The sequence below is a fragment of the Engystomops pustulosus genome, chromosome 5 (assembly GCF_040894005.1).
Source record: "Engystomops pustulosus chromosome 5, aEngPut4.maternal, whole genome shotgun sequence".
Classification (NCBI taxonomy): Eukaryota; Metazoa; Chordata; class Amphibia; order Anura; family Leptodactylidae; genus Engystomops; species Engystomops pustulosus.
The window spans coordinates 194,504,372-194,528,545 of record NC_092415.1 but is presented as its reverse complement, the minus strand read 5'-3'; the positions used below and the strand labels follow the sequence as shown (position 1 = coordinate 194,528,545).

Sequence of the window (24,174 nt, the reverse complement as noted above, 5' to 3'; positions counted from 1 at the left end):
ATCCCTTGACCGATAACCAGGTGATCACAGATGCATATGTATAGGACCTTTAAGGAACTGTTTCTTTATCCCCTTTTTTATCCCATTTTTGGGTTTTCTGTTTTTTCTCTTCCTGCATTCCAAAACATTAATTTTTTTTCCATTTACAGAGACATACAATGGGGCTCATTTAGTAAGGGTCTGAATCGCGCATTTTCCTCAGGTTTCCCGAATATTTGCGATTTGCTCAAATTGCTCCAGGATTTTGGCGCATGTGATAGGATTGTGGCGCATTGGCGCCGGCTTTCACGTGACAGAAATCGGGGGCGTGACCGTCAGACAGCATGACGGATTCGGAAAAACCGCGGAATTTAAAAAAATGAAATGTGTTGCAAGATCAGCACTTACATGCACCGGGAAGAAGAAGGTGAACTCCGGCGGACCTCGGCGCAGCAGCCACACCTGCTGGATATCGGGCGCACGACCTTAGTGAATCCCGACAGAACCCGAATTCACGCCAGACAACGCACCGCGGGATTCCCGCCCCTGCCACAGCGTTCAGTCCGTGAAATCCAACCACCCCTCGGTCTGTGATTCATGCAATGAACACGTTTGCGGGAGTAAGCCTTTAACGGAAATTGTCTCCTGTATAACGCAGCAGACACCTGCCCGGTATGTTGGGGACAACACGACCCACAGTTACATCATATTTTGTTAAAGTTTTAAAGTAGAAGATGTAATAAACACCAAGTATAACACCCAAAGCTTTATTTAAAGGGGTTTTCCCAAAAAAGGGCTTATTCTTGCCTTTGATTATCAATATCTGATTGGTTGGGAACTGACACCTGGTCACCAACCAATCAACTTTCTCTGGCAACAGAACTATATTTAGTATGGAGCAGGACTTGCTAAATTCTTCTGGTCGCCCTTGGAAACAGACAACAGTTTAACTCTATGATGTAGTCAGACATGTTATAGGAACTGTTTACATCACCTCTCACTTTTCTCATCTATAACCTTATCTTTCCCAATCCTTCCTCCATTTCCTCTTCTCTGCTAAGCTCCGGGTATGGATTTGTAAATCCTGACCATAGCCTTATGGTTAAAAGAAACCGAAAAGTTCCTTTATGCTCCATTTGGGCTTATGAAGGCTGCCGTAGGTAAGGACAACAGACTGACTCCTAGTTCTGCGATACAAGAGATTGCAAACTTTTCTTTCTATAAACAAGCCCTGCATTCTGGATGCTGCACCAGCAATTTTGATCCTGGTGCCATTTTAAAGCTAAAATCCTAATCTTTCAATTTCACTGGCACAAAAGCCATGAAATAGGCGCAATTCTCGGTTTATTGGCAGGAATCACGCCTATGTCCCCCTTACGCCACTTTAGGTGTGAAGGGGGTGTGAATGGGGGGCGTGGCGTCAGCAGAGTGGGCCGGCTCGGGGCGTTCCTGTCCCGTGCCTGCACACTGCTTATAGCCTGTGCCATTTCTGATGCAGGTTATGGCACAATTCTATCCAAGGCTGGACCCAGGGAAGAAGTGCCCCATCGGGGAGGGCAGCCGCAGCCTCTTGATAGATCCGGCGGGGGGGCACCATCAAACCCTAGCTATATCCCTCATTCTCTAGTCATGGCAAGTGTGGAATGTTAATTTAGTCCATACGACAGGATTAAACATCCCAAAAAATTTTTAAAATTTTACACTTAAAGTGCAATGGAATTTGGAAAATTTTATACACACACGCATTATACTTAGAAAAAGAAACCGAAATTTGCAAACAATATTATTCATTCATTTTCGATACATTTTCTCTTTACACAGGAGCGCCGCAGCGTTGTCATTTATCAAGAGACTTATTGAGAATAAAAAAATAGAATAAAACCTTGGCATCATACGTGTAGGTTTTATTACTAGTGTGAAATGATACAGGCTGGTGGCGATGTGTGGAGGAGAACTCAGGGGTTTTTTTCCAAGAAAGTTTTTGTAAAAAGCACAGAATGGGGGATAAAAAAGGGCGCATGACCGTGTCAACCAATCAGATTGCTCATCTTCCAAGGGGCTTCTCAATAACGTGAAGTAGAATCTAAATGGCTGTTTTTATTAAGGAGCAGGACAATACATGTTGTTAGTCTTTCATTATGTCTGTATGGCCCAAAAGGGGGAGGACAAGCTCCTATCACAGCTACTATTAATGATTAGGCACAGTTATAATGAATAGGATGATTTATACTTGTGGTCTTTTAGACATCCCAGCTGTGAGTTCTAAAATACAATGTAACAATTATACCACTATCCTCCCAGCAGGCATTATACCACTATCCTCCCAGCAGGCATTATACCACTATCCTCCCGGCAGGCATTATACCACTATCCTCCCGGCAGGCATTATACCACTATCCTCCCAGCAGGCATTATACCACTAACCTCCCAGCAGGCATTATAACACTATCCTCCCAGCAGGCATTATACCACTAACCTCACAGCAGGCATTATACCACTAACCTCCCAGCCCGCATTATAACACTATCCTCCCAGCAGGCATTATAACACTATCCTCCCAGCAGGCATTATAACCCAATCCCCCCAGCAAGCATTATAGCACTATCCTCCCAGCAGGCAGATATGATAGAGTCTCTATAGCTACCCATGTGGAGCTGTGCTGAGGCATCATGGTATTGATAACAAACGCCACACATGGTGTCTAATTTGAGCGGAAAGTGGTATATATGGTATATAGTAAGAGGATATGAGTGTCTCTAACATTCTGCACTTCTATAATTATTATATTATGTACACTGCACTGAGGTAAGGGGTGTAGACATACATATCTTTTTTTGGGGGAGTACTTTTTTAACAGCTTGTCCGGGCGTTAATAAATTTCCCTTGTGGTTTTACAAATCAGAAGCAAAGGCACAACTTGTAGCTTATGACCCCCAATGTATAATCTGTAACAGCGCCCCCTACCTACCACGCACCATATATAATACTGTATTGATTTTTTTTCTTATAGGGCAGAGGTCACCTAGGGTCCAGATGCATGGGCTACCCCTGACCCTGCGGCTCTGTCCTTACAATAGGCACTTACATGTTATACAACAATGGGAGCAAAATGTGTATAAAAAACAACAATAATAATATAAAGGTAAAAAAGGGCAGGTTATACATTGTCCATAAGTAGGAGAATGATGAGAGGTTACACATAGTACAATATGGATGCATGGGTGAGCAGCAAGGGTTAATGCCGGTGGATGTATAGACAGTACATGTGACAGTATAACGCATAGCTAATGGTGCACCGGCAGGAAGGCAAATACAAGGTCAGCGCCGGAGAGGACTCCCCCTCTTCTTGGTTTCTCCCTGATGTGATATTTTGGGAAATAAATAGAAATAATTAGGTACATGCAGAAAGCGGGTGACAGCACCCGGCACCTATCCATAATCTATTTATTCTTGGCTGCCAGGGGCTTGCGGCTGATCTTCTTAGTCTTGTCATTGTTCTTCTTCGGGGGCTCCGGGTTGGCCTGCATGTGCCGCCCGTACAGACTAAAAGGGAACAAGAGAGAAACATAATGAAATACAACACAAAGACGGAACAGTAACAACATACAACACACAGAAACTACAGCAACTCATATCCAGCATCATCCACCTCATATATATCTGTAGTATCTCACGTGTATCTATACAGCCTCCGATATCCATCACTATCTATGGATCCATCACTATATATCTGTATCCATCACTATCTATAGATCCATCACTATCTATAGATCCATCATTATTTATGTCTCCATCACCATCTATCTGTATCCATCACTATCTATCTGTATCCATCACTATCTAGGTCTCCATCACTATCTATGTCTCCATCACTATCTATATATCCAATATCATTATTCAGCTAATTGGTATCATTCTCTTATCTCATTAATATCCAGCTCTAAAATGTACTGGGTGATCAGTGTATTGATTTTATCCATCCATCTATATTCTATTAATTTCATCTATCTCATATCTATCCATCCATCTATCTATCTCACATCTAAAAAGAAGCAACACTGAGCATGTGCGCCCACCTCCGCACATCCGATTAGGTGGACACGAAACAGTCTATTTACAGAACCAGCAGGTGGCGCTATACTAACATTTAACTTGAATAAAAGTGTCAATTTAAACAATATATAATATTTTGGGCATTGGTATGAAAATATTTTTTAAAGTATGATATATAGATCTACTCTCTCTATTAATGTATCCACCTACCCGGTGATCTCTATTCAGTGATCTTTTATCTATGATGAGGATTTTTTATTCATCCAACTACATCTCTCTATCGCTCTCTCTATCGCCCTTTCTCGCCCGCTTTCTTTCTATCGCTCTCTCTTGCTTTCTAATGCTCTCTTTCTAATGTTCTATCACTCTCGCTTTCTATTGCTCTCTCTATCGCTCTCTCTTGCTTTCTAATGCTCTCTTTCTAATGTTCTATCACTCTCGCTTTCTATTGCTCTCTCTATCGCTCTCTCTATCGCTCTCTCTTTCCATCGCTCTCTCTTTCCATCGCTCTCTCTTTCCATCGCTCTCTCTCTCACTCTATCAATTTCCACATGTGAAGTCCCATCAGTTCCAAAATAATTGGACTAGTGGATATACTCCAAGGAAGCAAGAGAGTTAAGCTGGAAAATCCCTTTAACTAAATGATAAAACAGTATGCAGTAAGCTCTTCAGCTCCCCCTACTGGTGGCCAGAATTAAATCACTGAACTTAAAGGGGGAAAATGTGTAACTTCTTGACTCCCAAATTTGAACATTTGATGAACTAGGCTTCTGTAACTTTTTGGATGTATTTCTTCCTAAATGTGAGTGAACACTTCCTCGTGCACAGGTTCTTCCCTGGTATTACCTATACAGTAACACAGAGGCGCCTCTGACAGGTCCGGCACACAGCGAGGACAATTTCCACTGATATCAGAGGAAAGTATGGCCAGCGGACCCCAGAGCGCGGATAAGTGACAGTAATGCTGTCACACTCCTCCCCGGCTCCCCGCACATGATGGATGGTCCCAGCGCTGCCACCAACACATCAATGCCACAGTAATAAGTACTACTGATTACATGTTGACAAACTATTCTACAATTAGAATCCTGGGCACCGGGGGCAAACACAGTGACAGCAGGTAATGATAGATACATCCGTCACCAACGTCTGCCCCGAAGACAACAACCGCTCAGAGAAGACATTTACATCATCATTCTTGAAGAAAAGATCTACAAAAAAACTTCTACCAGAAACGGTAAATCTATGAGAATAATGTAACCCAATCATACACATATTAATATTATAGTAGTTATATTCCTGTACATAGGGGGCAGTATTATAGTAGTTATATTCTTGTACATAGGGGGCAGTATTATAGTAGTTATAAGCTTGTACATAGGAGGCAGTATTATAGTAGTTATATTCTTGTACATAGGGGGCAGTATTATAGTAGTTATATCCCTGTACATAGGGGGCCGTATTATAGTAGTTATATTCTTGTACATAGGGGGCAGTATTATAGTAGTTATATTCCTGTACATAGGGGGTAGTATTATAGTAGTTATATTCCTGTACATAGGGGGCAGTATTATAGTAGTTATATTCCTGTACATAGGGGGCAGTATTATAGTAGTTATATTCCTGTACATAGGGGGCAGTATTATAGTAGTTATAAGCTTGTACATAGGAGGCAGTATTATAGTAGTTATATTCTTGTACATAGGGGGCAGTATTATAGTAGTTATATTCTTGTACATAGGAGGCAGTATTATAGTAGTTATATTCTTGTACATAGGGGGCAGTATTATAGTAGTTATATTCTTGTACATAGGAGGCAGTATTATAGTAGTTATATTCTTGTACATAGGGGGCAGTATTATAATAGTTATATTCTTGTACATAGGGGGCAGTATTATAGTAGTTATATTCTTGTACATAGGGGGCAGTATTATAATAGTTATATTCTTGTACATAGGGGGCAGTATTATAGTAGTTATATTCCTGTACATAGGGAGCGGTATTGTAGTAGTTATATTCCTGTACATAGAGGGTAGTATTATAGTAGTTATATTCCTGTACATAGGGGCAGTATTATAGTAGTTATATTCTTGTACATAGGGGGCAGTATTATACTAGTTATATTCTTGTACATAGGGAGCGGTATTGTAGTAGTTATATTCCTGTACATAGAGGGTAGTATTATAGTAGTTATATTCCTGTACATAGGGGCAGTATTATAGTAGTTATATTCTTGTACATAGGGGGCAGTATTATACTAGTTATATTCTTGTACATAGGGGGCAGTATTATACTAGTTATATCCCTGTACATAGGGGGCAGTATTATAGTAGTTATATTCCTGTACATAGGGGGCAGTATTATAATAGTTATATTCTTGTACATAGGGGGCAGTATTATAGTAGTTATATTCTTGTACATAGGGGACAGTATTATAGTAGTTATATTCTTGTACATAGGGGGCAGTATTATAGTAGTTATATTCCTGTACATAGGGGGGCAGTATTATAGTAGTTATATTCTTGTACATAGGAGGCAGTATTATAGTAGTTATATTCTTGTACATAGGGGGCAGTAATATAGTAGTTATATTCTTGTACATAGGGGGCAGTATTATAGTAGTTATATTCTTGTACATAGGGGGCAGTATTATAGTAGTTATATTCTTGTACATAGGGGGCAGTATTATAGTAGTTATATTTCTGTACATAGTGGGCAGTATTATAGTAGTTATATTCTTGTACATAGGGGGCAGTAATATAGTAGTTATATTCTTGTACATAGGGGGCAGTATTATAGTAGTTATATCCCTGTACATAGGGGGCCGTATTATAGTAGTTATATTCCTGTACATAGTGGGCAGTATTATAGTAGTTATATTCTTGTACATAGGGGGCAGTAATATAGTAGTTATATTCTTGTACATAGGGGGCAGTATTATAGTAGTTATATTCTTGTACATAGGGGGCAGTATTATAGTAGTTATATTCTTGTACATAGGGGGCAGTATTATAGTAGTTATATTCTTGTACATAGGGGCAGTATTATAGAAAACTATGTTCATCTCAGCATACAGTGGCTGACAGCAGAGAGCAAAAGACTGTAATTCAACTGCACAAAAATGTGGAGTAGGTAGTGTACTGTGGATCTCACAAGAAGTGTTCAGAGTCCATCGGAGCAGAAACTGGGGCAGGTAATTGCTTATCAAATGTCATTTGGCAAATCAAAGAAATCAGAGCCCCCGGTGACACGTACATGCCATGAACTAGACTGGCATCTGACATGAGGAGTTTGTGCTACCAGTCTCTCTCCTGGCGCTGTCTTCATTGTTGGGTGGTCAGAATGGCAGGTAACAACCTCCTGAGGACATCAGCTGCGGCTTGTGCAATATACCCTCATACATCCACATGTCAGTCATACAAGGACCGAAGCCAGAAAGCACAACATAAAGCATGTAGTAAATTCCTACTTGGACTTGTGATGGGAACAAGATCTGTGAGTAATCACAGAAGGATTTAAAGGGGTTGTCCAAGGAAGACTATAAAAATATTTTAATACCGATGCCTAATATACAATAAATGGCAGTCCCCGGGTTACGTACAAGATAGGGTCTGTAGGTTTGTTCTCAAGTTGAATTTGTATGCAAGTCGGAACGGTATATTTTATAATTGTAATCCCAGACAAAATTTTTTTGGTCTCTGTGACAATTGGATTTTAAAAATTTTGGATTGTCATAAGAACCAGGATTAACAATAAAGCTTCATTACAGACGCCTGTGATACCTGTTACAGCTGATTATTGTAGCCTAGGGCTAAAGTACAGTAATTACCAACATTCAGAGGTCCGTTTGTAACTAGGGGTAGTCTGCAAGTCAGGTGTTCTTAAGTAGGGGACCGCCTTTATTATATATTGTTTAAATTTATACGGTTATCCCCAGATAATTAAAGTCAAATGTTAGTATAGCGCCACCTGCTGGTTCTGTGAAGAGACTGTTCTGTGTTCACCTAAGTGGATGTGCTGAGGTGGACGCACATGCATGATGTTGGATCCTTGGTGTGGTTGTTGAACACTCTAACCATTAGCCCAGGACCTACCCTGACAAGTAGAGAAGATGCTTCATGTGGCACAACAGCAAGAATCCATCTGCCTGCTTCGCAAAACTGAGCATGCGTGTCCACCTCTGCAGCATTTACTAAGGTGGACACACTGTAGGCTGTTAATGAGAGACAGCAGGAGGCACTATTCTCACATCATTCCTGGTATATCTTGGGTTACAAGTATTCAGCCAATGAGTCATGAGACTTGATTCAGCTGGTGACAGGTTCCTATAATATGCAGAGTATAAAAATGCCTTTGTTACCATTCTGAATCATTTCAGTACTTTATATAAATTCAGTTCACATTATCCCTCTCTCTGTCAGCAGTGTGTGGTGAATCCCAGGGAAGGGGCAGCTGCATTATCTTATCTTCCATATTCGTCCAGCTCCCTCCCAACTTCCAAATAGGGGAAAGGGATAACGTGGAAGAGAGGAAGACTGCATTTGGAGACACAGACACACACAGGCTGCAGTTGCGCCCCCCCCCCCTCTGGACTTCCCATACGCTCCTGGCAGGGAACTAGGTAATGCAAAATAAACTTTTATAAACTACTGAAATGATTCAGAATTCTAAAAAAGGCATTTTTAAAAATCAGAACCAGTCACCAGCTAAAAATAACATTCCTGGTGATAGGTTCACTTTAAGAACCAACATTATTACGCTGGAAGACTCCTGCCCTTCCGTTCACTTCTGGCAGCGTTATAAATGTGACATGCGGTTTATGGGGTTCCTGGCCATTAGCCTCTGTACATGGGCAGACACTTGGACGCTATGCAGTGTATACAGCTATTCAGCAGCCGCAAAAGAATCCCAAAAGTAGTGTCCGGAGGGTCCGGCAAACCTGCCAGGCGACAGCTGCTTTATTCCGTAAGACGTCGTCTAGATCCATTGTTCTGCTGATGAGATTTTTATAGGTTTTTGTGTAGGATCTGGATACTTCCGGGTAGATAAGGGCACGGGCCGATGCCTCCGATAAGTATCTCAGCAGCTATAGTCTTCACATTACACAGTTGTGCCTGCAGGTGGATATCCTGAGATGTATCCGAGCGTGCACTGATGTACCGCCGCTGCCGAGCCGGGGCTATTTCGAGGCTATGAGATGATTACGTTCCACCATCTGGATCTAAGTGTAAGATTCACCACAAGTGGAATCCGGGAGCGAAGAATAAAAAAAGATCCTGATGCAATGTGTCTGCAGTCTTAACCCCTTCATGACCGCAACCCTTTTAGGTTTCACCAGATTCTTTAGTTGTTTTAGCCTTTGCTTATACTAAGAAAATGTTTTGATCAATTTTGTGGGGAATTCGTAAAAACGGATAAAAAGTAAACTTTTATGTCATTTATGTGGCCTCCATGCAGCAGGACTCAGAACTTCCTGTGACATCCCATGTCCTGCTGGTGGGCAGTCAATACTGTCTGCATGCCCAAAAAGTAAAAAAAAAAAAAAAAAAAAAAAAAGAAGGCATTATCCCTTTAAGCACTTTGAGATCTCCCTGTCCATATCAATGTGGAAGAGGGACAGCCCTAATAAATAGGTGGTGCTCAGCTGGAATAGGCACATGTTCAGATATAGGAAGTAAGTAGCATTTAATTTCTTCAAAGCTTTATTTAGTATATCCTTAAAAGACAGAGAAACAACCAAATATATCTTCCAGGATGGGATAAGGAATTTGTTCCTTCTGGAATGAATATACTGGTTTGGCTTTAATCCTACATCATGCCGTTAGGCTTCCTGAAAGTCATGCTTGATGGTAAGGTGTCTGACTTACTAGGTAGCTAAGGGCATTGTTTCCTTATCCTACCCTGGAAAGTGTATTGCATATTTCCCAGTATCCCCTGGTAGAGCATCAATGGATATAAGTCTCTACATGCCTGCACAGGAGCCTTAAATGACAAAGTATCTGTCAGGAGAGCATGTACTTCCCGAGCCTTAAAGTCAGAGAAGAAGCCAGAGTAGGTGGGAGAAGGTGGTAACACTGTGTCCCTAACTTCTAACTTCCAATATCACTGTCTTCACCCCCTCAGTAATAACTAATCCAATATCAGTGGGAAGATGTACTTATGACTGCATCCGACTATCTGATGGAAGCCAGCAGGACATGTGACATCACAGGAAGTCCTGAGTCCTGCTGAGTTCTGTCTCTCTAGGGGTGGTTCTCTCAAAAAAAGTGACCAGGGGTCAAACTAAGAATGACAGATTTGGTCTGGATAAGAGGGAGGTCTTCTCAGAGCAGTTGTTATATTTCTGTATCGACATTGAAGGGAATTTGGAAATGTTATTTCTAAAAAGTCGTGTAGGGATTTGGCAGCGTCGGTGTGATGTGTATCACTGGGGTACGAGATGAGAGCGGGACTATACAGCTAAACAATAAGACAGTGGCCTCCTCGGCTGCGGCACCGCAGTGACAAATGAGCACCCGTCGACGGTTACTGCAAACTACCACCATCATGTGAGAAAGATGCCCATTAAGCTTCATCATCCTGTCCACTTTAATGGGGCCTTTACTTAATAAAAATTCCCCCAGCTCTTGCAGGGATATTAGGCCAAGTCCTTGCTTATGTATCAGGTGGTCTCAGCTGTCACCGCTAAGCGTACAGTTCACACGGCGGTCTCTCTGGAGAGCGCAGTGAATTTAGCCTCCGCGTAATAAATGCGGAAGGGAATCAATACCTGCAGCCCGGCGCATTACTTTACCGTTTACGGAAATGGCCGATCCTTTCACGTTAAACGACATTGTGCTTAATGCTCTAATTTCCCACTTAAGATTTTGCATCGCTACATAGAAAATACCAATAAACTATTTTATTCACTTAGATACGAGAGCGGCGACACCCGGGGGGGCTCCTGCGTGATTTCTGATACAATGTGACAGCCCTGGAGGGAGTATAAATCACATCACAGGACTGGAAGGTACTTACCGTATATATGGAGTAGATGAGGACCGGTGCGAGGTGTAGTGTAAATCTTATAATAGGATCACCACTTTATGGGCTTTTACACTTTTATTAGGTCATGATCTTTGCTTCCGATTGTTTGGAATTTTTTTGTAGATTTTTATCTCAGGATTTTTGTTTTGATAAAGTTTAAAAAAAAAAAAAAATCACAAAAAATACTTGATTTTTGAAGATAGGTTTAAAGCCCCAAAAACGCAAGCGAAAATAAAAACGACAGAGGAAAAAAAACTATGCCTCGCCACTTGAAGGAAGGGGTTAAAACAATAACTTTAATTAGCTTTCTCCCAAAAATCAGCTCTTCTCCTGACCATGGGAGAGCTCTATTCATTTCTCTACAACTGAGATGCAATGCCGGCACGAGCCATGGTCAGGAGATGTTTTTGGAAAAAAGAAGCCTAGGTTTTTAAACACCGGGCAACCCCTTTAAATTCCTATTAAGGTTGATCCGATGGAAAGTTCCAACTAAAACACTGAGGGTGGTGGCACACGTAGCGTTTTGAACGAGTTTTAAGTCCATTTTTAAGAAGTCCGTTTTAAAAATGCATGTCTTTTTGACCGTTTTCCCCAATTATCTTAATTAGGATAATTGAAAAACTGACAAATACGGTCAAAAAACTGATGTTTTTAAAAGACTGCTTAAAAACGGCCTAAAAACGTTCAAAGCACCACATGTGCCACCACCCTAAACCCTAAACTATCTTTCCTTAATCCCATAACACTTCCCGGCCTGATCTAAACTTTATCTAATTAATATGCAAATTTTTTTCTGCAGGAGCTTCTGGGGCGTGGAGTAGCCTCTGTTGCTCCCACCTCCTTCTGTGTCCTTAGCACGCTCATTTGCACTACCGGTTGCTTTGAGCTCTACACATGCGCAGAAGCATCTTCTCAGTGCCGGTGGCAGAGCGCATGCGCATATTCTAGCTGCCGCCGGCGCTGAAGAGGCTACTGCCCATGTGCAGAGCTTGAAGAAGCTCGTGGTGAGAATCTTGCTCTCTCAGGTTGGAGAAGCTACTCCACGCCCAAAAAGCCTCTGCTGTCCCCACCCCTTTCAACAGCTCTGCGTATGCGCAGTAGCCCCTGATAAGTGCTGGCACTAAAGAGGTTGAAGAATCCAGTGGTGAGAAGGAGCGCACTCCCTCCGCCTGGAGAGGCTACTCCACACCCCAGTAGCCTCTGCAAAAAATTTGCATAGTAATTAAATAAAGTTTAGATCAAGCTAGGAAGTGTTATGGGATTAGGGAAAGCTAGTTTATGGCTTAGGGTTTTTGTAGGAACCTACCATGGGATATATCTTAGTGAGATAAGACCCTTGGGACCACTGTGACTCCATGTCTTGTCTAATGTAGAGTGCAGTATATCCACCCACAACTGCAATTTTGTCGATGATGAATGGTGCTGATTGCCCCCTGTAGCGTATGTATATAGACATAAAGTTACAGTGTTTCCCTGCCTAGTTATGCCCCTGACTACTAGTTGTACAATCCCAAGGGTCGGGCTTTACTGGTGACCCAACGTCCTCCTACCGCATAATAGGCCAGCATGTAATACCACTGTTCTCCTATAGTGGCCACTGTAGTATTAAGCAGACTTTTTAAACTTCCTACAGTGATCGGTCGATCATCAGAGGATCCAGGACCTGCTTACCAGTGATGAGCTAATTTTTTTTTTTTAAAGGAGCAGATTTAGGAAATCTTCATAAAAGTGGTTTCGTTAGGCTACAAGTAAAAAGCAAATATGCCGCATTGCATTCGATTAATGGTTTGTACAGCCTCACCATTGTTATACACTACATTGGATAAAGTTTTCTGCATATAATCAAGCAGTGTGAGGCTTCCAGGCGGCTCAGTGGGTAGAGATCAGCGGCGCGACCTTGTAGATGGACACGCTGATATCTGCAACAGCTCTGTCTGTGAGATGACACATTGTCACGGCCGCCGGGCTGCTAATAGCCGACTCTGCCGGGCGGCGACACTGACACTGTCTACATAGATTCCCAAATTGTCAAATAGCTTCACTTACTAATCCAGGTCCTGTCAGCGACCCATTTACCTCCAACACTTTCTCTCACTGTCTCAGTAACTCCGCATCTGTTCTAGGAAGCGCAGCACAGCAACCACCAAGAGGACGGTGCCTCTCCCCAACCAGATTCTTCATCAAACACAACCTAGATTTTAGGCCAAACTCCGAAGAAGTTACACCGTACAGTGTAACATCTGTAGTTGAGCGGAATTAGGAATGAACTAAAACAACTCGAGGGAAGCTAAAAAGGTCCTACTATAGTCAAGGTCTGTAACTACAGAGGGTGTGAAACAGAATAAGGAGCGGTGAAGGGGTTGCCTGAATAATAAATACATTAACATGGGCAGTCCGTCCTCACTAAGGGTGCCTTCACACTTTCAGTTTTTCAAATGCAGTTTTCTAAGCCAAAAATCAGTTGTGGATTATAATGGGTCATTATAGAGCATCACTGAGAGACACTGCTAGTCCTCCTTGTTTTCTCCACTTCTGGTTTGGACATCAAAAACTGCATCTGAAAAACTGAACCTAACAGACACAGAAAGAGGGGAGGGCGAGGTAGCAGGACGAGTCATAATATCCTATTCATCAGAGCTCAGACATGTAAACAAAGATCCACGGAGAGTCTGCAGACAGCACTAAAGTAAGCAGCTGAATCACTTGATAAACATTCAGGGATTATTATTATTATTATTAAGGCAGGAAAGGCACATGGCCAACCCCTTTAATTGCCTTTATCTCAGGTGGTGTTGGCCCAACAGAGCCCAAAGATAGGGATGGATGAAGTTACATTCCCGTCTAGCTTTTAAAAGTAGCTCATCTCAGACAAAAAGTGTCTTTTCTCTACTCATTTACATATGACTTAAGAGTAGATATTTTTATAGGTTGAGTAGTGAGTTCTAAAAAAAGAGGAAATTCTACAACGGATATTTTATTATAATTTAATGGAGTCAAATCTGGTGAGAGTCTAAATGGAATTTTAAACATTATGCTGCAACAAGCAAAGAAAAAGCTGATACAATGTCCAACTGTCTGTCGCTGCAGTGCTATCATTCTGCAGTGATAATATGACATGCGCACCGCCCCAGTGGTGATGCTATCCAGATAGGGCAGCACAGTGGCTCAGTGGTTAGCATTACAGCCTTACAGTGCTGGGGACCTGGGTTCAAGTCCCAGGGTCAACATCTGCAAAGAGTTTGTATTTTCTCTCTGTGTTTGCATGGGTTTCCTCCGGGTCCTCCAGTTTCCTCCCACAGTCCAAAACATACTGGTAGGTTGATTAGATTTTGAGCCCCCATTGGGGACAGGGACTGATGTGACAAGCTCTGTGCAGCGCTGCGTAATCTGTGTGCGCTATATAAATAAAGAATTATTATTATTATTGGCTGTTATTATAAGGATCTCACAAGGAGGTAAGTGATGTCATCAAATGATATCATATTTTTTAAAAATGTTCCTGCCTTTTTCAAAACCCTGGACATCCCCTTTAACTCCAGGTCCCCTTGGATTATTGATAAAGTAATTAACTCCTCCACGATGCACCTCCAGGGGACAGACATTCCCTTTAAAAGTTGTCAATTTTTGTTTTTCCACATCTCTTTCTACCTTCCTCAATTTTCACTGAAACCTCTCTCCGGCTTCAAACAAAATGACATCAACGTCTCGGGTGACGTACATAAAAGCCGCCGCGCCAGGTCCTCCCTTTGTTCTTGGGTTACTTTTTAGATCTAAAAAAAAAAAACCTGAAGATTGTTTTCATGCTCCCTGCCTGCTGGCACAACACGTCCCTGATGGCGGAGGCCCCGGCACATAACAGATACATTTACTTCCATGTGCGGAGCGTCTGGCGGATATAGAGCGGGAAGCAGCGGATGTGATGAGCCGGTGAGAAGACCTCGGGCTCGGGAGGATTCAGTCATAGACCGGTCCCTGCACATGTATAATTCATAACAGCTTGGACATCATGTAATCTCATTGGGGGAGATCCATCAGAAGTGTCTGAGAGCAAAACTGTTCCAGTCGCTTATAGCAACCAATCAGAGCTCAGCTTTCATTTTCCCACAGCTGTTTATAAAATGAAAGCTGCACTCTGATTGGTTTCCATGGGCAACTAGAATAATCCTGCTCTCAGGACTTCCGATAAATCTCCCCCTATATACTCATTAATAAGTGCCAGAGTCATCTGTACATTGGGTCCCCTGGGGGGCGCTCTCTTACAATCCCCTTTTTATAGTCTGGGCTACTCTGTGATGCTTCATTAGGACAATTTTTGTAAGGCAGAGTACAATGACGGCCTGTGTCTCCCAGAACTTTGTGGACTTGCTTTTGGCTGGTCACAAGTGACATTGGTCTGAGAAGTTTACACGATTGGAAGTTTGGTCTTGGAAACTTATCCTAATGAAATGGAAGGGCTCTGCAGGGAGTTACCAGAGCCCCTATGTGCGGCAGCATCCCCTCTGCTTCCTCAGCACTTCCCCCTCCCTTCTCCTGATAAAATCTCACTGCAGCTGAGGAAGTTTTACACCGTTGCAGAGTTCTCCTGCACAGTGTAACAGCCTATGAAGCAACACCCCCAGATCCCGTCTGACTCATTAGCATAATGGTAAACATTGATTTTAGAATAAAGGAGACCATGGATAAATATAGTTACAGTGACTGGATCTATAACTAAGTATCTCTGGTTTATCACGCTCGTGTTTGAAAAGTAGATTTCCTTTAAGAGGTCATGAGACAACCCCTTTAAGGCTGCGAGATAGGGAGATAATAACAGAGAAAGAAAATCTGTATTCAGCAAGTCTGTCAACTACTTTCCAAGCTACATGCAGAGAGCTAAGTGCACAGCAGTGTGAGGACATGTCCACAGAACACTCATAGAAGCTACAATCACAAATACATTTTATTTCACAGTCCTGCTGCTACTAACCTCACACACAAAGTTACAAGTTACTGCTCTATAATACTGTACACGTGAATTTTTCCCCTGCAGTGAAGAGGTTAATGACGGCGTCTTACTGAGAACCTTCGAGCAGTCCTCGAGTCTGTCCACGGTGAAGTCTTTATAGATTATGAAAAACACGAAAAATAAAAAATCAAACCAGATTCTGTCTACTATGTACAGAAATATGTGACATGTATATAGGTTTGGAGATGAGAAAGCGCAGGCGGCTATATGAAAGGATGGGCTGTAAATCGCGAGGGGTACAAGCGCCTCCTATATCTCCCCCATACATTACCTGATCCGGCACCGCGGGTCCTTGATGTGTCATGTGCTGATGGATGAGCCCCAACACATAAAGCTTTACAGCCGGAGACGTTTTCATCTGCGCCTCCGGAGAGAGGACCTGTCACACAGCTTCATCTCCCGGAGAGGCGGGAAGCAGGCGCTACGCGGGGACCTACCTGCCGATTGCACGGAGATATGTGATTGTACGGGCCTGTGACATCACATGGCCAGGGATATAGTGAGCTCTGCACAAGTGTGACATCATATGACCAGGAATAAGACGAGCTGTGCACCTGTGTGACATCACATGACCAAGGATATGACGAGCCGTGCACCTGTATGACATCACATGACCAGGAATATAACGAGCCCTGCACCTGTGTGACATCACATGACCAGGGATATAACGAGCCGTGCACCTGTGTAACATCACATGACCAGGGATATAATAAGGCATGCACCTGTGTGACATCACATGACCAGGGATATAACGAGTCATGCACCTGTGTGAAATCACAAGACCAGGGATATAACGAGACGTGCACCTGTGTGACATCACATGACCAGGGATATATTAGGTCTTGCACCTATGTGACATCACATGACAAGGGACCGGTGTTTATACACAGGAAGTCAACAATGAAGCTTTCTACAGAATGAAAGCAAGCAGAGATCTAGAAAACCATAAATAGATTCCTGCCCGTAAAATGGCCGCAGATGGCGGGTCATGTGATCTCTAACTGTCCATGAGCAATCACCCTGCCAGGACCTTTATCTTATATTCATGAATACTATCATACGGTCCTGGCAGGGCGATTGTTCATGGACAGATAGACCCTCCATCTGCGGCCAGGAGGCTTCACTTTACAAATGGAGAAAACGGAGCAGAACTAGTAATAGATGCATATTGATAAACCTAATACCCTGCCCCCCCCCACACACACATTACAAGAAGCATGAGGTAGAGGGCCAACCCCTTTAATTCAAATTATCCACGTGAAATTCTCATACATGTAGCGTGTTCTGTAGTCACATGACCCTCCCCGATTACACACCATAGGGCAGATTTACTTACCCGGCCCATTCGCGATCCAGCGGCGCGTTCTCTGCGGTGGATTCGGATTCGGCCTGGTTTCACTAAGGTAGTTCCTCCGACGTCCACCAGGTGGCGCTGCTGCGCTGAAGTTCCCCGAGGCCCGCCGGAATGCCCTGAAGTTCACCGGCCTATTCCTAGTGAAGGTAAGCGCAAGTCCCGCGACACTTTTTTTTTTTTTTAAATGCGGCGGCTTTTCCGAATTTGTCGGGTTTTCGTTCGGCCACGTCCCCTGATTTCCGTCGCGTGCATGCCGGCGCCGATGCGCCACAATCCGATCGCGTGCACCAAAATCCCGGGGCAATGCAATGAAAATCGGCGCAAATCGGAAATATTCGGGTAACACGTCGGGAAAACGCGAATCAGGCCCCTAGTAAATGACCCCCACGTTTCTATTTCAGATTTTTTGGCTTCTTTATCTCCTGCAGCTGAGAACCCAAACTCCTGAGATTGGATTATATAGAACCTTGTGATTCTGCTCCAAGATATGTGGCCACGGTCGGCGCCGGACGTTTACAGCGGAGCAATAAAGGAGAAGCAGCGATCTGACATCTTCAATCCGATGGCGAGGAAAAGGCGGCATAAATATTCCCAGATTCCGTGCTTTTACGATCTGCACGGACTGAACGTAACCGCCATCTCGTATCCATAATAAATACGGCCCAGCCAGAGGTGAGCAATTACTGAAATATCTATACAGAGGCTCCAGAAATGTGCAGGATAATGAAAAATACATTGATTAAAGAAAAAGTAATAAAATGCATGATGGGAAAAAAAAAAAAAAAATAATGATAACAAGAAGAAAACATTTAAAAATGTTTTAAAAAGGGAATCCGTTACATACATTACAGACAGCGGTACCGCGTTTGTGTGTATGTTTTTAGCAGTTGCAGGACAGTAAAATAGGAAATATTTATATTCCAGTGCACTGGAGGCGTGTCCTCACACTGCTGTGCACTTTGAACACTGCGCTTGGGTAATCCAAAGCTCCATCCGCCTACTTAGTAAAAGAGACTGTACCCATCCAGAACAGAGGGGGGTTTAGAGCAGCTATATAAATACAGGTGGTCCCCTACTTAAGAACATCCGACTTACAGACGACCCCTAGTTACAGACGGACCCCTCTGCCCCCTGTGACCTCTGGTGAAGTCTCTGGATGTTACTATAGTCCCAGGCTGCAATGATCAGCTGTAAGGTGTCTGTAATGATGCTTTATTGATAATCTTTGGTCCCATTACAGTAAGAAATGTTGAAACTCCAATTGTCACTGGGGCAAAAAAATTTTTGTCTGGATCTACAATTATAAAATATACAGTTTCGACTTACATACAAATTCAACTTAAGAACAAACCTGTGGAACCTATCTTGTATGTAACCCGGGGACTGCCTGTAAGGGAATTATTATGATTAGATACAAGCAAAGAGCTATGAGCACAGCAGTGTGAGGGCAACCCTGGAATATAAATTCACATTTCACAGGCCTGCTGCTACTAACACACGCAAAAGGTATGATTAAACAGCTCTCCAGGGAAAATACATAACACTGGCTGCAGAGAGCTAAGAGCACTCAGGGGGTTGGGGGTGGGGGGGTGGAGGGTGTGAAAAAAGTTGATTATTTCTCAAATGAATGTGGACGTTGTGTCTTTACTCCAAGAAATGATTTATTTCTCTGGATGGAGGACGGGCGGCAGGTAATAAATGGAAAAAATATATGTATATGAAATTAAAGAAAAAAAAAATAAAAGGAAAAATTCTGAATTTTTGCCATGTAAATATCGGAGATATTGGAGGTATGAAAAAAAATCATGACTTATTCATTGCATGTAAATGACACGCCATCCGATCCCATAAGGTATGAAGTACATCAAAGCCGCTGCTCGGCGCGCACCAACGTATTCCCATCTAAATGTCGGCACAGACCATTACACATGGGGCGCGGGGGGAGATGAAGAGGAAGATCTATCGCACGTGTGCTTAGAAATGGAAAACATGGCGAGTGACTCCTGACAGGTCTGTTCTGGTAAACCCCTGGACTCCCTTAAAGGAAACCTGTCATCAGCAATTGATCTAATAAACCACTACTAGTCTATTGTCAGGCCACATAACATCTTCTATTTTTTTTTTCACGGCCCAGTGTGGTAGCATCACCCTGAAAATGAACTTTGAAGTGAGCTGGAAATTGGTTGTGTAAAGTCAAGGAGGCGGAGAGTTTAACACTGAAGTCAGGGAGGTGTGGAGCTCTGGACGCCTCCTCCTCTGTGATTGACATCATACATCGGACTTCAGGAGATCTGGTTAGTGATGTCTCTGGATGCAGGAGCACCAATTACAATGAAGGAGCTTTCTGAGGAAGAGAGAGCTTGACTTCAGTGTTAAACTCTCCGCCTCCTTGACTTTACACAAACAATTTACATCTCACTTCAAAGTTGATTTTCTGGATGCTGCCACCACACTGGACCATGAAAGAAACATCATCTGGAATGTGTTCAGCTGCTTCACAACATACAGGAAGTGGTTTATTAAGTCGATTTCTGATGACAGGTTCCCTTAAAAGGGAATGTATCAAGTCTAATTGAAAGGATAAGGGATATCAATCTGTGGGGGTCCGACAGCTGGGACGTCTACCGGACACGAGTCCCGTTCTCTCCATCTGATGGAGCGGCAGATCGAGCTTTCATCCTGCTGCTTCATACAATGTTATGGAAGCATCGAAAATCGCTCAGATATAGAAAGTAAATGTGGCAATGCATCGATTAGGGAGAGCATGACCCCCATTCTTGTGACAAGTCACGGGGTCCCAGCAGTCACTCCATCTTCCCCCGATCCGATTGTTATCCCCTATCCTGTGAACAAGGGATGACAAACTGAGTACAACCCCTAACCCCATTAAAGGGAATCAGCAGGTAAACCCCCCCCTAAAGTAAACCCTTATTTTAAAGGGATGACAAGTCGCCCCATCTCCACGCTCAGTGCAAATGACAGAGCTCCCCCCCAGGATTTGGGAGACAGGATTATAAAGAAATTAAATAAATCCAAAAAAAGACAAAGACGGCTACATAATAATCAATTTACAGGCTTTTGGAACCTGTCATTACTGAAAAATGAGCTTAGGGATGACAGGTTCCCTTTAAGTAATACCTTCTTCTGAAAGCTCATAGTTTTGGCGCATGCTAAGCTTTTAGTTCCATGTTGAACACGTACAACAAAAGAGGATAGTTCATGATATTTGAAGAGAGAAGAAACTGTTTATATGAAGGAGGAAGGACAGGACTAGGGGGGAGGGGGGAACCAGGTGCTCCAATGTCCAATTTATACATTACTCAAAAGTGCTAAAACGTCTATATGATCCTTTAGGACCCTACGTGACTACATGTACATGGGTTTACTTTTTTCCTGCTGTCAGGTTCCCAAAAAAAAATTCAGTCAATCTTCTGTTCTGCATGAAGTGATGGTGTTACTATTCCCAAAGTCAATGACCCTCCGAAACTCATACATGCCCATTCCTCAAACTTTTAGGAGGTCCCCGAAAGATGGAGAGACCTCCTCCTGTCCGGAGGAGCAGATAAATGATCAAGGCACAGGGCGTTTCCGGCATGGACATGACACAATCCTCAAAAAAGGGGGTGTGTCCCACTAAAAGGGGTGTGTCCTTCATGTGGGCAGGGTTAATGAAAAGGGTGCAAGGCAAGCCCTGAAAATCATGACATGTTGGCAAGAATCCTGCCACAGTCCAATCAATGCTTCACCCCGAGAACCTGTAGTTATGCGCCCTTGTCACAAGGGAAATGGTACCGCCCAGTTGTCAATTTATTTTACATTTCTAGATATTAGTTGACATCTTAAAGGGCACCTTTCATCTTGTAATAGCGAGACGCTGGAAGTTTTGATCACTGGAAGGATCCGATACGAAGACCCCAACCAATTACTAAAATTCCAGGTCCACTCCGTGGGTTTCCACCCCCTCGTTTAATTATTGATGAGGATCAGGGATCTCAGCATTCAGCTCCTTACTGATCAAAACTTTTAATTTTTGAAAACCTACTTTTGGAAAGTGCCCTTTAAATATTAAAGACAATCTCAAGGAGGAATTCGAGTCACAAAGTTGTGCTGTGCTCCCGGGCTGGATAAAACAGAATACTAAACACGGTCCCTGCCCGCTGTCAGCGTGATGTATGCCGAAGAATTTTTTTTTTTCATTTTGGAACAGAGATTTTATAATGGTACAGTACAGCGAAGACATCAGGACTGAGATGTAATACCTTGCAGAGCCTGTAGAAAAGTGTGGAGCTGTTTATGGAAGCAATGCTTTTCATGTACAGCCACGGTATTCTATTGTTCGGCTACCATATTGCCTCTTGGCAATATACTCTATAAAAATAGTGGGCAACCTGGGAATTTGGGTGCCCACCTAGATACACAAGGGGCATACCTATCCTATGTATATTAAAGGGAACCGTCACCGAATTTTTGGGAAATACAGGTACTGATAGGTTCCCACAGAGCCCTATTGACTAAATGCCACCCTTCTTAGAGATTACTATGTTTTCCTTCACATCCCCTGCTTTGCTCTCTATGCTTCCTATGTTCCCTATGCCTCCTTCCATTCAGCACAGCATGTCATGTGACCAGGTCGATGTGATCTAAGGTCTTTTACCCACTTACATTTGCAAAATCTACCCCATGTATGTATCTGATCACATAAAATCCCAGCAGCCTCCATGGAGGATGGGGAGGAGTAGATGTCCATAGAGGCTGCTGTGATTTCATGTGATCAGATACATACATGGGGTAGATTTTGCAAATTTAAGTGGGTAAAAGACCTTAGATGACATCAGCCTGGCCACATGACATGCAGTGCTGAATTTCAAGGAGCCAAGGGGAGGAGCCGCTGGACTTGGCCTAGCAGGACACGCCTCCTCCAACTCCTTCTAGATATGGCTGTTTGCCAGACAAGATAACAAAGTTGATTTTATGGGGATGTGAGGGAAAAATTTTTTAGCTAAAAGAAGGGTGTCATTTAGTTAATAGGGCTCTAAGGGAACCTTAAAAAATACTAGAAGATCCGTTTCATTTAGTGTGCACGGCTGGCTTAAAGGGGTTTGCAGGTGACCCATGGATGTTGAAATAAACCCAGAGAACAAACCTGGAAGCAGATTGTGCCTTCATAAGTTAAGAACCCAGAAATTCTCCATAGACTCTCAATGATTGGATCCAGCGCCTTCAGCTCAGCACCAGGGACAACACATCACATAGCTGTGCATCACAGCGAACGTTCCCAGTTGTTGTTGCAACTTTGCATCTTGATAACTGGTCTTCATTAAACTGCTACATGACCTCCTTCCCATTAGGAAAACTTGCCCTTTATCCAAGATGGCAGTCATGTTCCGGACATAGCCTAAAATATCATCCCCATAACCCATTTATTTGCTGGGGGCTTTAAATATGTAATTTTGTCACTTTTTGTCCCAGATCATAATTTTAGACTTAATGGGGCAGATTTACTTACCCGGCCCATTCGCGATCCAGCGGCCCGTTCTCTGCGCTGGATTAGGGTCCGGCCGGGATTTATTAAGGTAGTTCCTCCACTGTCCACCATGTGGCGCCGCTGCGCTGAAGAGCATCGGAACGCACTGGAGTTCACCGAGCCGGGCTGAGTGAAGGTAAGTGCAATTTTTGCAACACATTTTTTTTTTAAATGCGGCGGTTTTTCCAAATCTGTCGGGTTTTCGTTCGGCCACGCCCCCCGATTTCCGTCGCGATGCGCCACAATCCGATCGCGTGCACCAATATCCCAGGGCAATTCAGGGAAAAGCGGCGCAAATCGGAAATATTCGGGTAACACGTCGGGAAAACGCGAATTGGGCCCTTAGTAGTAAATGACCCCCAATATGCAAAAGAAATGGCAAAAAAAACCATAAGAAACTAACAGCTGCCATAAAAAAAGAGCAAAAACTGAACTAATACGAAGCTATAAAACAATTTACACAAACCTGCTCCTACTCTTCCCTACTCACCCCGAGGCAATGAAAGTGTTAAGCGCTGGCCATAATGTATGTACTGTAGCTAATTGAGGTTAACGAGCCTTAAGACCTACTTAAAGAAACAATAGCTCACCCCATTAAATCTCCGAAAATACATGCAGAATCGTGAACGAGAGGCGAAAGAAAAGAAGGAAAACAAACCACACAAAGGAAATGAAGACAAAACACCCGGCCCCGGCTCCGATTACAGAGAACGGACCGCAATTTAGTAAAAAGGCGAAAGGAAATGCAAACAAACGATGAAATAAACGCTGCGCGCCCGGGTTAGCGGATTACCGGGAACCTTTAATTAATCGCCTGGTGAAAAGTTACGTGTGCAAAATGAAATGCGACTATTTCTGTGGAACGCTGCCATCCGATTCCATCTGGCGCGGGAGCAGCAGGACGCTCACCTGTCTGCAAATAATGATTACGAGCCATTAGCTGGAAAATTACTAGAAGCCGTCAGGAAGGACGAGACCGAAACTGAACATCCCTACTACTACAGCACCCGATACATAGCGATACAGCTACTATGCTACCCCATACTCCTAACATACATAGATCCAGGCACCAGGACTGTGGGAATCTTCTTATATTTGTTATCCATGGCCTCCTTCCTTCTAAAATCAACTTTGAGAATTATGCTAATGAGCACGAAGGGCACCTGGGTGTGTTACCAGAGCCCCTCTGTGCTGTAGCTTCACAAGCTGTTGCACTGTGCAGGAGCACTTCTC

At 43.2% G+C, this 24,174-nt stretch overlaps 1 protein-coding gene across 3 annotated transcripts in view; it reads right to left on the bottom strand.

Annotated features, from left to right (window-relative positions):
- Positions 1–1,749: 1,749 nt before the first annotated feature.
- RSU1 (Ras suppressor protein 1) overlaps positions 1,750–24,174 on the bottom strand; it is a 96,718-nt gene continuing 74,293 nt past the window's right edge. For all 3 annotated transcript variants that reach the window (XM_072154225.1, XM_072154224.1, XM_072154226.1), the window contains exon 9: positions 1,750–3,522. In XM_072154225.1, the coding sequence (XP_072010326.1) occupies positions 3,420–3,522 (103 nt within the window). In that variant the 3' untranslated portion in view covers positions 1,750–3,419. The remainder of the gene's footprint in view (positions 3,523–24,174) is intronic.